At 40.5% G+C, this 14,183-nt stretch overlaps 1 protein-coding gene across 2 annotated transcripts in view; it reads left to right on the top strand.

Moving 5' to 3' along the window:
• The window catches only part of LOC109400281 (prolyl endopeptidase FAP), a 447,684-nt gene that overhangs the window by 307,119 nt on the left and 126,382 nt on the right, over positions 1-14,183 (top strand). For both annotated transcript variants that reach the window (XM_062850972.1, XM_062850971.1), the window contains exons 3-4: positions 10,048-10,162; positions 10,335-10,429. In XM_062850972.1, coding sequence (XP_062706956.1) covers positions 10,048-10,162; positions 10,335-10,429 — 210 coding nt within the window. The remainder of the gene's footprint in view (positions 1-10,047; positions 10,163-10,334; positions 10,430-14,183) is intronic.

Genomic DNA, 14,183 nt, shown 5'->3' with positions numbered 1-14,183 from the left:
GTATATATTTTTAACAAATTGTCTACATTTAAATTGATTTTCTTCTTGATGAGTTATGATCGTAAGTAATTTCACTTAAAAATAGCTTAATCTCAACATTTGCATATGCTATGAAATATTAGTGTATTTTTTTAGTTATATCACTTGAAAGCAACTTATGTACAACTTCTAAATAAGGTTGTATTAGGATCGTATTTTCCAAGCTTTTATTGTACATAAATAACTAAATTACAACTAATAATTACTCAAGCGTTGATTTGAACGTACTGTGAATGTCATTTTAAGTTCTATAAGTGTATTCAAAAAACATTATTATAAGATATAAGATGTTTTATAAGCCGCCATTTTTTGCGCTGTTTTGATTATATAGGTGTTCTGTTTTAAGTCAATATAACAAGAAAAATACTTAGAATAAGCATTAAAAGTGAATTTTAAACTATTATGTAACATGTTGTGTTACTTGGGGAGATTCCTCCCAGAATTCCTTCAGAGGTTCCCTCTGCGATTCCTGCAGGGATTGCTCCTGTAGTTTATTCGGGGATTACCCCTGGAATTTTATCGGGGATTCCTTCTGGACTTCCTTCGAGGATTCCTCTCGAAATTTCTATGAGAATTTCTCCTGGATTTTTTTTCAGCGATTCCTCCTGGATTTCCATCGGAGTTTCCTACTGGAATTCTTATGGTGACGCCCCTTTGAATTTCTTCGGAGATTCCTCCTCGAATTCCATCGGGGATCCCCGAGGAATTACTCCAGAAATTCCTCCGGAGATTTCTCTTAGAATTCCTTCGGGAATTTCTTCTCAAATTCTTCCGGGGATTTTTTTTTTTTTTGAATTCCTTCGTTGATTCCTCCTCGAATTCCCTCAGGAATTTCTCCTGGAATTCCTCCAGATATTCCTGTTGAATATTTTAGTTGATTGCTCTTAGAAATCCTATGAGGATTCTTTCTCGAATTCTCTTGGAAATTCCCACTGTTTTTTTTTTTGGGATTCCTGCTGGAATTCTTTTGTGATTCGTGTTGGAATTCTTTCGGGATTTCCTCTTGGAACTCCTGCTGGGATTCCTCCTAGAAATATTTCAGGGAGGATTCCTCCAGCAAATATTTCGGAGATCTCTCATAAAATGCCTTTGGGGTTTCCTTCTGTAATTCATCCGAGTTTCTTCAAAAATTCCATCGGGGATTCCTCTTGAAATTAATCCAGGAGTTCTTCATGGAATTCCTTCGAGGATTTCTCATGGAGTTCCTTTCGAAGATTCCTCCAGGATATTTTTCGATGAATCCTCCTTTCTTTGAAAAGGCTTTCTGAAATTCCTTTGGTGATTCCTCCTGGACTTCATGGATTCCTACTGAAATTCTTTCAGGGTTTCCTCCTGGAATGTTATGGGGTAATGCAACATATGCACTTCACTAAGGATACGGATAATGTCATAGTAGGTCTAATCACTGGTCAAACTGTCGGACCCGAACGAAAATAAAAAAGTTTTTCATTCATACGTACTAGTTTATGTCATCAATGGTCATGAAAAAGCTCAGACTTCAAATTCCAGAGCATAATAACAACTTCTTTCTTTGCCAATATTGACATAATGGTTAAATTTTGATCACGCCGATTCAAGCCGCCGCCGCCAGCCAAAAATGGTCTTCACGCCACCGCCGAGCAAAATATAGTCGGCACACAGGTCTACAGTAAGCGGCAGGAAAAAATGCGAAAGTTTTTTTCAACTTCAAACCTCATTTTTCACCATTTGACGTTAACCAATCTATGTTTCAACGTTCCATGATCTTTACCAAGCGAATTTTCTGAAAAGTTATTTAAAAAAATCCCTTTTTGATCACAAAGCTTTACAAGACGGCGCCTGAAGCAGAAGACAATCAATATTTTCAATCCACTAAAAAGTACACAGGTCACTAAATTTCATATCTGATAAAACAAAACTTTTAATTTTCTCTACAATATCATAATATAATATATATTATATGTATGTGTTAATTTCATCTGGTATGTGAAACTACATGGCTCTGGATTAGTATGGCCTGGTTTTTCATCGAATTGAATCTAATTTTTTTTTACTAATTTAGCCATTTTGTTATATGACCATTGGGCGCGCAGATTATTGATACCAACTTTTTAGGCTTACAATATCACATGTAAAAAAATCAAACATGCTCATTTTTATTTTGTAGTGCTAGAATATAGACGTTTTTTGATACACTGTCATGAAAAATTAGCGATATATATCCCATATTCAGTGCGTGATAGCGCCTTGGACTTTTCGCATTTTTTCCTGCCGCACCCTGTAGTTCATAGGCTACGGTTTCGAAAATATTCGTTTTTTAGAAGATAGGGTCAACTAACACATTACAACATACATGTATTTGTTCAACATCACATTTAAGACAAGACATAATCAAAAATAGTACGCCACAATACTCGGTTTGTGGCTGCCGCTCTCCATCCTCGCTCGCGCCCAATGCTCGCCAGGTCACACTCCACTTGGTCCTCCCATCGTACTCTCTGCGCTCAACGCCTTCTTGTGCCAACCGGATCAGTTGCAAACACCAGCTTTGCAGGGTTGTTGTCCGGCATTCTTGCAACATGCCCTGCCCACCGTATACTTCCGGCTTTGGCCACCTTCTGGATGCTGGGTTCGCCGTAGAGTGCAGCGAGCTCGTGGTTCATCCTTCTTCGCCACACACCGTTCTCCTGCACACCGCCGAAGATCGTCCTTAGCACGCGTCGCTCGAAAACTCCAAGTGCTTGCAGGTCCTCCTCGAGCATGGTCCATGTCTCGTGTCCGAAGAGGACCACCGGTCTTATTAGCGTTTTGTCCATGGTGCATTTGGTGCGTGGGTGAATCTTTATCGACCGCAGTTTCTTCTGGAGCCCGTAGTAGGCCCGACTTCCGCTGATGATGCGCCTCCGAATTTCACGGCTCACGTTGTTGCCAGCCGTCAGTAAGGATCCGAGGTAGACGAATTCCTCCACCATCTCGAAAGTATCCCTGTCTATCGTAACATTACTACCCAGACGGATCCGGTCGTTTTCGGTTCCGCCTACCAGCATATACTTTGTATTTGAGGCAGTCACCACCAGTCCGACCCTTGCTGCTTCGCGTTTCAGGCGGGTGTACAGCTCTGTCACCGTTCCAAATGTTCTAGCAATAATGTCCACGTCGTCCGCAAAGCACACAAATTGACCAGATTTTGTGAAAATCGTTCCCCGGCTGTTGAGCCCGGCTCGTCGCATCACACCTTACAAAGCGATGTTGAAGAGTAGGCATGAGAGTCCATCACCTTGTCTCAGTCCCCGACGAGATTCGAATGAACTGGATAGTTCACCCGAAACCCTTACGCAGTTTTGCACATCGTCCATCGTTGCTTTAATCAGTCTAGTCAGCTTCCCAGGAAAGCCGTTTTCGTCCATGATTCTTCATAGCTCTGCCCGGTCGATACTGTCGTATCCGCTTTGAAGTCGATGAATAGGTGGTGCGTTGGGTCCTGGTATTCACGGCATTTCTAAAGGATTTGTCGTACGGTGAAGATCTGGTCCGTTGTCGACCGGCCGTCGATGAAACCGGCTTGATAACTTCTCACGAACTCATTCGTTTTAGGTGATAGACGACGGAAGATAATCTGAGATAGCACTTTGTAGGCAGCATTCAAAATAGTAATCGCCCTGAAGTATTCACATGCCAAATGGTCGCCTTTCTTGTGTATGGGGCAGATTACCCCTTCCTTCCACTCCTCCGGTAACTGTTCGGTTTCCCAGATCTTGACTACTAACTGGTGCAGACAGGTGGCCAACTTTTATGGGCCCATCTTGATGAGTGCTGCTGCGATACCGTCCTTACCCAAGTAATATTTTCTTGACCAATAAGTCTTGTAGAGGTTTTGAAAACCGTTATAAAACCTAATACCTTTTGTTTTGGTTTTACGATGGTTTTAAGAACCTCTTCCATTCTATTTGACTTAAAAATGTTACTTGGGTTATCAGCTGTTTTTGAGCTGATATATGGCATCCCTTACTTCCCTCATCGTGGGAGTTGGTTCGTTCTCGTCCTCTGCTGCACCAACATAGTCATTTCCTCCACTGCCTTGGTCGTCCGTGCCTACATTCCCTTCACCATTCAGGTGCTCGTGGAAGTGCTGCTTCCACCTTTCGATCACCTCACGTTTGTCCGTCAGGAGGCTCCCGTCCTTATCCTTGCAGACTTCGGCTTGTGGCACATAGCCTTTGCGGGATGCGTTGTGCTTCTGGTAGAACTTACGTGTTTCTTGTGAACGGCACAGCAGTTCCATTTCCTCGCACTCCGCTTCTTCCAAGCGGCACTTTTCTCCCGGAAGAGACGGATCTGCTGCTTCTGCTTCTGTCTGTATCGCTCCACATTCTCCAGAATCGCTCTGCACTCCTCGTCGAACCAATCGTTTTGTCGACTTCTTTCTACGTACCCGATAGTGCTCTCGGCTGCGCTGCCGTGTGCAGCATAGTTGTCCCATGTTACAAAACAGCAAACCGAGAAAAACGCGTTTTAAGTTCCAGCCTTGTTTCCCTCTCTACGAACAAGTGTAATAAAAAATCAAAGTGAATTCATCAGGAGAGCGTTAGAATTGGTATTTATCATTGAAGTATGAACCAAAAATTTCATAGGTATTAAATTTACTTTAACTTTTTAAATAAAAACTCTGGTGGGACTGTAATGCCGATAAATCTAGCAAATTTCGGGATTTTATCGGCATAAGCTGTCCCATGTCATGCGAGATTTTCAGCATAAGCTGTCCCATGTTTCAGTTTTCAGCATAAGCTGTCCCATGTCGAATTTTTCAGCATAAGCTGTCCCATGTTGGATGTTATCAGGATTCCCGGAGAATGTCCAGGATTCACACAGACATTCTCGGCATTCCCGGCGAATTTTTGGAATTCATGTAGTATTGTTAGGATTTCTGGAGGACTTTGGGGAGGGAGGGGTGAAACGTACCATTTCATGAAATTGCCAAAATAATTTTTAAAAATCCATGTGAGTATTATCGAACCGGGCTCGACGAGTTGATGTTGTAAATCGATGTCCGACGCAATTTTGAAATCCAAGATGGCGGCTTCCGGTTTCTGCAAATCCATGGAATCCCACGCAATATGGATATTTCCGGAACGGGCACGACAAGCAGATGTTGAAAATCGATGTACGACGCCATTTTGAAATCCAAGATGGCGGCTTCCGGTTTCTGGAAATCCATGGAAACCCACGCAATTAGATATTTCCGGAATGGGCACGACAAGCAGATGTTGAAAATCGATGTCCGACGCCATTTTGAAATCCAAGATGGCGGCTTCCGGTTTCTGGAAATCCATGGAAACCCACGCAATATGGATATTTCCGGAACGGGTTCGACAAGCAGATGTTGAAAATCGATGTCCGACGCCATTTTGAAATCCAAGATGGCGGCTTCCGGTTTCTGCAAATCCATGGAATCCCACGCAATATGGATATTTCCGGAATGGGCACGACAAGCAGATGTTGAAAATCGATGTCCGACGCCATTTTGAAATCCAAGATGGCGGCTTCCGGTTTCTGGAAATCCATGGAAACCCACGCAATATGGGTATTTCCGGAACGGGTTCGACAAGCAGATGTTGAAAATCGATGTCCGACGCCATTTTGAAATCCAAGATGGCGGCTTCCGGTTTCTGCAAATCCATGGAATCCCACGCAATATGGATATTTCCGGAACGGGCACGACAAGCAGATGTTGAAAATCGATGTCCGACGCCATTTTGAAATCCAAGATGGCGGCTTCCGAATTCTGGAAATCCATGGAAACCCACGCAATATGGATATTTCCGGAACGGGTTCGACAAGCAGATGTTGAAAATCGATGTCCGACGCCATTTTGAAATCCAAGATGGCGGCTTCCGGTTTCTGCAAATCCATGGAATCCCACGCAATATGGATATTTCCAGAACGGGCTCACCGAGCAGATGTTGAAAATCTATGTCCGACGCCATTTTAAAATCCAAGATGGCGGCTTCCGATTTCTGGAAAAAAATGGAAACCCACGCAATATGGATATTTCCGAAACGGGCACGACAAGCAGATGTTGAAAAACGAAGTCCGACGCCATTTTGAAATCCAAGATTTACCTCCATGAGTCGATATCGAGTCAAGGAACATCGACTCATGGAGGTTCGACTGTTGTATCATAGCTTGTACCACCATTCCACCGCCATATTGAATTGTAATCCGCCATCTTGGATTTCAAAACGGCGTCATATATCGATTTTCGACTTCTACCCATCGAGTCCGATTGATAGATACCCATATTTCATGGTATCATAGCTCTTAACACCATTCCGTGGCCGCCATCTTGGATTTCAAAATGCCGTCAAAAATCGATTTTTGAGTTCTACTTATCAAGCCCGATCGATAAATACCCATATTGCATGGTATCATAGCTCAAAACACCATTCCGTGGCCGCCGTCTTGGATGATAATTCGCCATCTTGGATTTCAAAATGGCGTCAAATATCGATTTTTGAGTTCTACTCATCAAGTCCGATCGATAGATACCCATATTGCATGGTATCATAGCTCATACCACCATTACATGGCCGCCATATTGGATTATGGTCCGCCATCTTGGGTTTCAAAATGGCGTCAAATATCGATTTTTAACATATACTCATCAAGTCCAATCGATAGATCCTCATATTGCATGGTATCATAGCTCAAAACACCATTCCATGGCCGCCATCATGGATTAAGGTCCACCATCTTGGATTTCAAAATGGCGCAAATATCGATTTTTGACTTCTACTCATCAAATCCGATCGATAGATATCCATTTTTCATGGTATCATAGCTCAAAACACCATACCGTGGCCGCCATTTTGGATGATGGTCCGCCATCTTGGATTTCAAAATGGCGTCAAATATCGATTTTTAACATCTACTCATCAAGTCCGATCGATAGATACCCATATTGCATGGTATCATAGCTCAAAACACCAATCCGTGGCCGCCATCTTGGATTATGGTCCGCCATCTTGGATTTCAAAATGGTGTCAAATATCCATTTTTGAGTTCTACTTATCAAGTCCGATCGATAGATACCCATATTTCATGGAAACATTGCTCAAAACACCATTCCGTGACCGCTATCTTAGATTATGGTCCGCCATCTTGGATTTCAAAATGGGGTCGGATATTGATTTTTGACTTCTACTCATCAAACCCGATCGATAGATACCCATATTGCATAGTATCCGTAACAGATTCACCGTTAAATAGCAAGCAGTCTGACGTTTTGACCGCCATCTTGGAACCTAAGCCGCCATCTTGAATTCCAATACCCTTATAACCACCTCTTTAACAAACAAATAAACAAACATACAAATTTACATACACATTAACATACAATTCAACATACAAACATACATACATTGACTTTTATATATATATAGAATGCATGGTTTAGAGCCTAAAACTCCATTAAACAGTCGCCATCTTGAATTTTGAGCCGCCATCTTGGATTGTAGACCGCCATCTTGGATATTCTGGTCGCCATCTTTGGACTGGTTACTGATTACACCCTTCACTGGTTACTCATAGCTTACTCCAATTTAGCTTTAAAAGCTGAGAAAAAAAACATGGGACAGCTTATGCTGAAAAATTGAACATGGGACAGCTTATGCTGCAAAATAGAACATGGGACTACTGCAAAATTGAACATGGGACAGCTTATGCTGGAAAATTGAACATGGGACAGCTTATGCTGAAAATTGGAACATGGGACAGCTTATGATGACAAAAATGAACATGGGACAAATTGACTTGATGTTGTTTTTATAGATTTTCCGAACAAAGTGTACTAACCGAGGGCAGTTTCTAAAAGAATACGTAAAAATAGACCGTTTGACGAAAAAAAGTCAAAATCGACAAAATGTAACATGGGACAACTATGCTGCACACGGCAGTGCGTTGTTGATGGCTGCTTTAACTGTACTCCAGCAGTCCTCTAGAGGGGCCACATCGAGCACACCCTCGTCCGGCAACGCTGCCTCGAGATTCTGCGCGTATGCGGTGGCGACATCCGGTTGCATTAGTCAATCTAGATCGTACCGGGACGGCCGCCGGTACTGTACATTGTTAATAACGGAGAGTTTTGGGCGCAGTTTAACCATCACCAGGTAGTGATCGAGCGCCACGATAGGTCCTGACGTCGATAATGTCGGAGAAGTGCCGTGCATCAATCAGAACGTGGTCGATTTGCGATTCCGTTTGTTGTGGTGATCTCCAGGTGTAACGATACGGGAGGCTGTGCTGGAAGAAAGTGCTACGAATGGCCATGTTCTTGGAGGCGGCGAAATCGATGAGGCGTAGGCCATTTTCGTTCGTCAGCTGGTGGGCGCAGAACTTTCCAATTGTCGGTCTGAATTCCTCCTCCTGGCCTACCTGAGCGTTTAGATCCCCCATGATGATCTTGACGTCATGGTTTGGACAGTGGTTGTACTCGCGTTCGAGCTGCGCGTAAAATGCGTCTTTGTCATCATCAGTGCTTCCGGAGTGAGGGCTGTGCACGTTTATTATGCTGATGTTGAAGATAAAAAAAACAATAGTAAAAAAATCAGCCTTTAATCCTCAACCTGCACATTCTTTCGTCGATCGGTCACCAGCCGATCACGCGCCTCTGCATGTCGCCCATCAATATTAAAGCTGTTCCTAGCTCACGTGTGTTGCCGCAACTCTGGTAGATGGTATGATAACCTTTAAACGTTCGCACCAAAGATGCTTCAGTATATCGGCGAGTTTGCGGGTGCTCCCGATGAAGTTGAGAGATCTGAAGTTCCACGTACCGCGCTTCCATTCGCAAGTTCCCATCGCTGTGGTAGTCACCATTGGTGTCGGTTCGCATTATTCTCTTGTTGATTTTTCGGTGCTAGTCTTTTTTACGGCTGGCTCGCAGGGCCTGACATCAATCCACTAACCCAGGAAGCTGGGCTTACCTTCTCGGAAGCTACAGGTTCTGCATTGGCATTTCCTCCAACTACAGTGCTATATAGCTAGGCTCAAGCGCCAGTCTTCGCCAGGGATGGTGTTTTTAATGGGCGCCCAGAAGATAATATTTTACCTGAGCTTCCACCCCATGTTTCCACATGAATATTAAATATTATACGGAAGTTATGTGATTTTCCAATAGAATCTATTTGATTTCTTAATATTTTCCATATACTGTGATTCATGTGATATTTCCGTAAAATTTTTCATCGGAAAATCCAATAACAGTTATATAGTCAATCTAATGGAAAATTTCCATTGGATATGTGATTTATTTTTTCAGTGTATGATTTTGAGAGCAGTTTTATAACTGCTTAATAATTTAAACGACTAGTATCTTCGGTCAATTCCTGCGAATAAAAAAGAATTCATAAAGAATTCTGCTGCATGCGTGTATTCAATTGTTACTACTTATGCCTCCATACATACTCACTCACAGGCATCAAGGCATCAACTAATTCGTGAAAGGAATGAAATGAAAGTCACCTTCTCCTTTGACACATAGTCAGCTTTTGGGCCAAGTTGCTGCTTTACGACATCCTGCAGATATGAAAAATTTATGTTACGAAAACTTTGTCACTGCTTCACTGTATGGTATTTTGATGGTCGTAAAATGTTTCCTTTTTATGATGTTCTCTTGCATCAGTGGCCTCAATTTCTGTGGCACATTTAAAATTCGTAAAATCACTCAGTGGTGTGAATGGCACCTCTTATCCACACAAAGAATTCTTAAATATCATTCTGTATCGATACACATTGGCGGAGCCAGCTTTTTCTTTTTTCTTACTCTCTCTCCTAAACACGTAAGCGAAAGAGCGTGATGAAAGAGGGGGCAAGCTGCCTCCTCTTCCATCTTTCTCTCTCTCGTGTATGTTTAGGAGTGTGAGTAAGAAAAAAGAAAATGCTGGCTCCGCCAATGTCGATACATAACATCATAAATTAATCATCCGTACGTTTCCACCAATCATCATGTGTGCCTTTTCGTTCTGCTTCCAGGTACTGCTCACACCACCGGATGAAGGTCCTCGGGTGAAAGGCCAACGAATCAAGCTGCAGGATATAATCGATGGGGAATACGCTCCCAAGAAGCTCAATGGCAGCTGGATCGGACGTAAGTTGCTTGTACCACTGACTGGAGTGTTGTTCATCGTCTCAAGTGTGTAGAGCGAAAACGCTTGCTGAGAAAGATGAACCATATTCCATAATCTAATCAATAATCTCGACGTTCATCATTGATAATGCATTCTACCTTACAATTAAATTTATTCTCAACACATACACAGCGAATGAGTTCCTGTATCAGAACCACTGGGGAGAAATCAGTTTGCTCAACATGAACAATCTGTCGGAACGGATACTGATGTCCAATACAACAGTGGTAAGTTGAATTGTTTGGTAAAAAACTTAAAATTATAATATATATATAACAAAACACATAGTATTTTGAGTTTGAGTTAAAAGCAAAATTAATAGTAATAAAACCATAGCCATGTAGCTATCGTTTCTTTCCCTGCAGTGTTTTGAATAGCACTAACTTACCACCAGCGGAAGCCAATTTGCACTTTCAATTACCTTCCTTTGCGCTTCCAGTTGTGCGAATATACTTCGACCTCAAAACATCCGGTTGTTGTGCCAGACTTGCGTTTGACATGAACGAGCTCTGCAAACACACCAAAAAAGCAAGATGGATAGCCCTTGGTAACCTTTTTTCGCTAGCCTGCACACTGTTTACTATTTAATTGAGTAAGTTATTAAACTCATTCCTCCTTTGCAAGTATCGTACCAGAACCAGACTAACAAAGAATGGGTTGGAAACTCTCCGGTAATCAAAGTTCAGGTTCATCAAATTTTCCTCTCTAACGTTGAGCTTCTTGCCAAGCCGAAGCAAGATCGCTAGCGGGCGTATCTTATAAAAAATATATCAGCAGCAGACTTTTCTTTCGCTTTTCTCTTCAGCTCGTTATGTTGATCTTCATATTTGCGCAGAAAAACAGAGACGCACATACGTAGGTACATAGTTTTTTGCCTTCAATCTGGGGCCTGTAGCATAATGAAAATTTTACTAATAATATTAGTCTTGTAGCTTGTAACTTATAATTTTCTGTTGCATAAAAATACTACAAGTACAAGTTACAAGTCCAAAACTACAAGTCGGTTGGACTAATATTATTAGTAGAATTTACAAGTGTATGTTGCATAAACAAACTACAAATATAAAATATTAGCTTTTACTTGTACTTTTGATTACAAGTCTCAAAGGTCTTGTAAAATAATTTACAAGTTAGATTTAAAGTATTGCAGAAGTCATATTTAGTTTTGAATATATTGATTTACCATTTTGATGAACTCAAGAGATATTATTTATCTAACATATTAACCTTATATCCAGTTTTCGACGATTAAATTTGGCAGTATGTATTCGAAACTCATTGAAGAGAAAATTGCGTTGATGTACACTTTGTATCCAAAACATAATTTCTGCTGAGTCTCTCAAGTTCTCCAAAGTTTCTACAATACCCATCTTTGATTAGAGGTTCTTGGTAAAGTTATATGTTATGGTCACTGCATAAGCACAGGTAAAGTTGCAGATGCGAAATAAATTTGAATCAATTGCTTGTATTGCGCATCATTAAGCTAATTAAGAGCTACAATATACATACGCTAACTCGAATCGAGTTGCGACATATAAAAGTAGATGAAAGCTCAATTTCTGCATCCCAGATCACTTCGGATTTTAAGCATAATACATGTTACTAAATCTTTATATTGCGGAGATTCCACCTGTTTAGACTCCTGCGCGAAAATTAGTTGCGGAATTTTTTTTTTGTGTGGGCCCACAGATATAAAAACAGACCGCGTCCTGGTGAATATTTTACGCTGCGTTGTTAGATACACAGTTGGTGATAGTTTTGCATTGTAAACAAACATTTTTAATGCACCTACGCTGAAAATGAGCCTAATCTTTTATTTGCGTCGGAATTTATAAATCTTCGCAACGGGCAATACATTGTTTTTCAACCAGTATTTTTGAATCTATGGGACATTTTACTAAAAATCTAGGTACTTGCAGTGCCATACTTTGTGAAAAAATATTTCACCAGAGCGGCCGAAAATTATCCAAACAGCACATGCTTTTCTTCATCTATCGTATAAAGAATGCAAAACTTCGGAATAAATGAAGTTATTTCCGGATGTTACGCGGAAAATGCAGAATATAAACAAATATCAACTGCCATTTCAAATTAATAGTGAACTGTCGGATGAATTTTGACAGATAAATGAACCAAAACAACTTGTATTTTCATGGTCACTAATATTACAAGTGCTAATAATATTAGTGGAAATTTGAGCCTTTATGCAACACAAATTATTAGCACTTGTAATATTAGTACTTGTAACTTGTAAGTTGTAGCTAATAGGGTATATGGATCATTCCTTGGCCTAATTTGCAAACCGCCTTGACAATTTTGACCATAACTCATGAATTAATAGCACTAGAAATAATATGTTGACCCTATTACGCACTCTAGGCAATGCATGTTTGACCAACTGGAAGTAAACTTACGTAAATATTCAAGAATTCACTTAACTAAGTTGAAAAGATTCGATGTGATGGTATGCAACGTTGGTCTATGGTACATAAATTGGCCTATTAGTGGATACAACGTTGGCCTATTGCTTTTCATGCACTAGAACCACTTATTATCTCATTTTTTCAATATTTCTGCTGAGGTATTATCTCTGTTTGTTCACCAATCATACTTTCAAATTTCATTTTCGGAGTCAAATTTTCAAAAAACTATAAATAAATCACTTAAACTAAAGTTCTTTTTTTAGTAAGGAAAACAATGCAACCCGATTATTTGTGTTATATTTTTACAGTCACCGCACACAAAATCTATCTTTCTGTTCGTTCTTTCTGGTTCTTACGCAAGCAATGTTGTTGGCGTCACTTTATCGGTGTTTTTGACGTCACTTTACTGATGGGCCAAGATTTGGGTACATAGTGAAAAAAATGTCCTCAATATTCGGCCCACATGTAATTTGTAAAATAGTTATTATTCGTTAAAAACAAATATACAAATTCAAAATAGCACGTTTGACCGTCGCATCAAATGTTCAGTTATTGAAAAGGCAATTCGAAATATTCCAGAATCATGCCATTTATGATCATGTGTATAGACTACCCACTAAGCCGAAGAATCATGGCGTCTACAAAAGCTAAACAAAGTGACATTTTCATACAATTTTAATACTCCAAAGTGCTAAAATTGAAACGAAATGTTACAGGTGTTTGACGCAAAGCTTTTCCGATATCCAGTTCGGCGTGTTTGTTTGAGTTTTTGGATAACGTTAAGATAGGCCGAACGAGGGGACTATGCCAACGAAGCATCCCGATACCCTATTATTAGCCCGATTATGCTACAGGGCCCTGATTGTCTAGTCATTAAGTTGGCTTACTGAAGCTGCCGATTTGCTTAGCTCCAGATGCTCTGGAAGCGGATTATCCTTTACGTTGATGGAAGCCTCAAAATAATCGAAATTTTTCAGGCATATCTATATATATAAAAATGAGTTTGAAGTCCTTTTGAGGCAACAAAACTCAAGAACGGGGGAACCGATCAGGATGACTTATGCAGGGTTTGATTCGTATTCATGGTGGCTGTGTTTATATGCAGAAAAAGTTATGAAAATCATTTAAAAAGATATGAAATTGTGAAAATACTGATTCTTATGAGCCGGGAACAATTTCAGCATGATCAAAATCAAATCAATCTAGAGTGCGGTGTCGTTATGAGCTCAACAGTTGTCAAACCACCACAGCCTGGCAAGACAACGTTTGCCGGGACCGCTAGTACATTATAAAACATCGGCATGATTTCATGACGAGTTTTGCCGTAACTTAAACATAACTTTCACGTTACTTTTTTATGTTTAGTGTTAATATTTATAAATTTGTGGCATGTCGCATATACTCCAGAAACATGACGGAAATTTATGAAATCATAAGCCTCATTTATGATAATTGTACTTATCTTTTATGATTTCGGTTCTATTGGCAATTATACGGAAACCGCTTTCAATCCAATGGAAACTAGCTTAACTTTTTACCACTTCTAGTTCCAGTTTTT

This window comes from Aedes albopictus, chromosome 2 (genome assembly GCF_035046485.1).
Source record: "Aedes albopictus strain Foshan chromosome 2, AalbF5, whole genome shotgun sequence".
Taxonomy (NCBI): domain Eukaryota; kingdom Metazoa; phylum Arthropoda; class Insecta; order Diptera; family Culicidae; genus Aedes; species Aedes albopictus.
The sequence above is the reverse complement of the archived record's forward strand: the minus strand, read 5'-3'. Positions and strand labels throughout refer to the sequence as shown.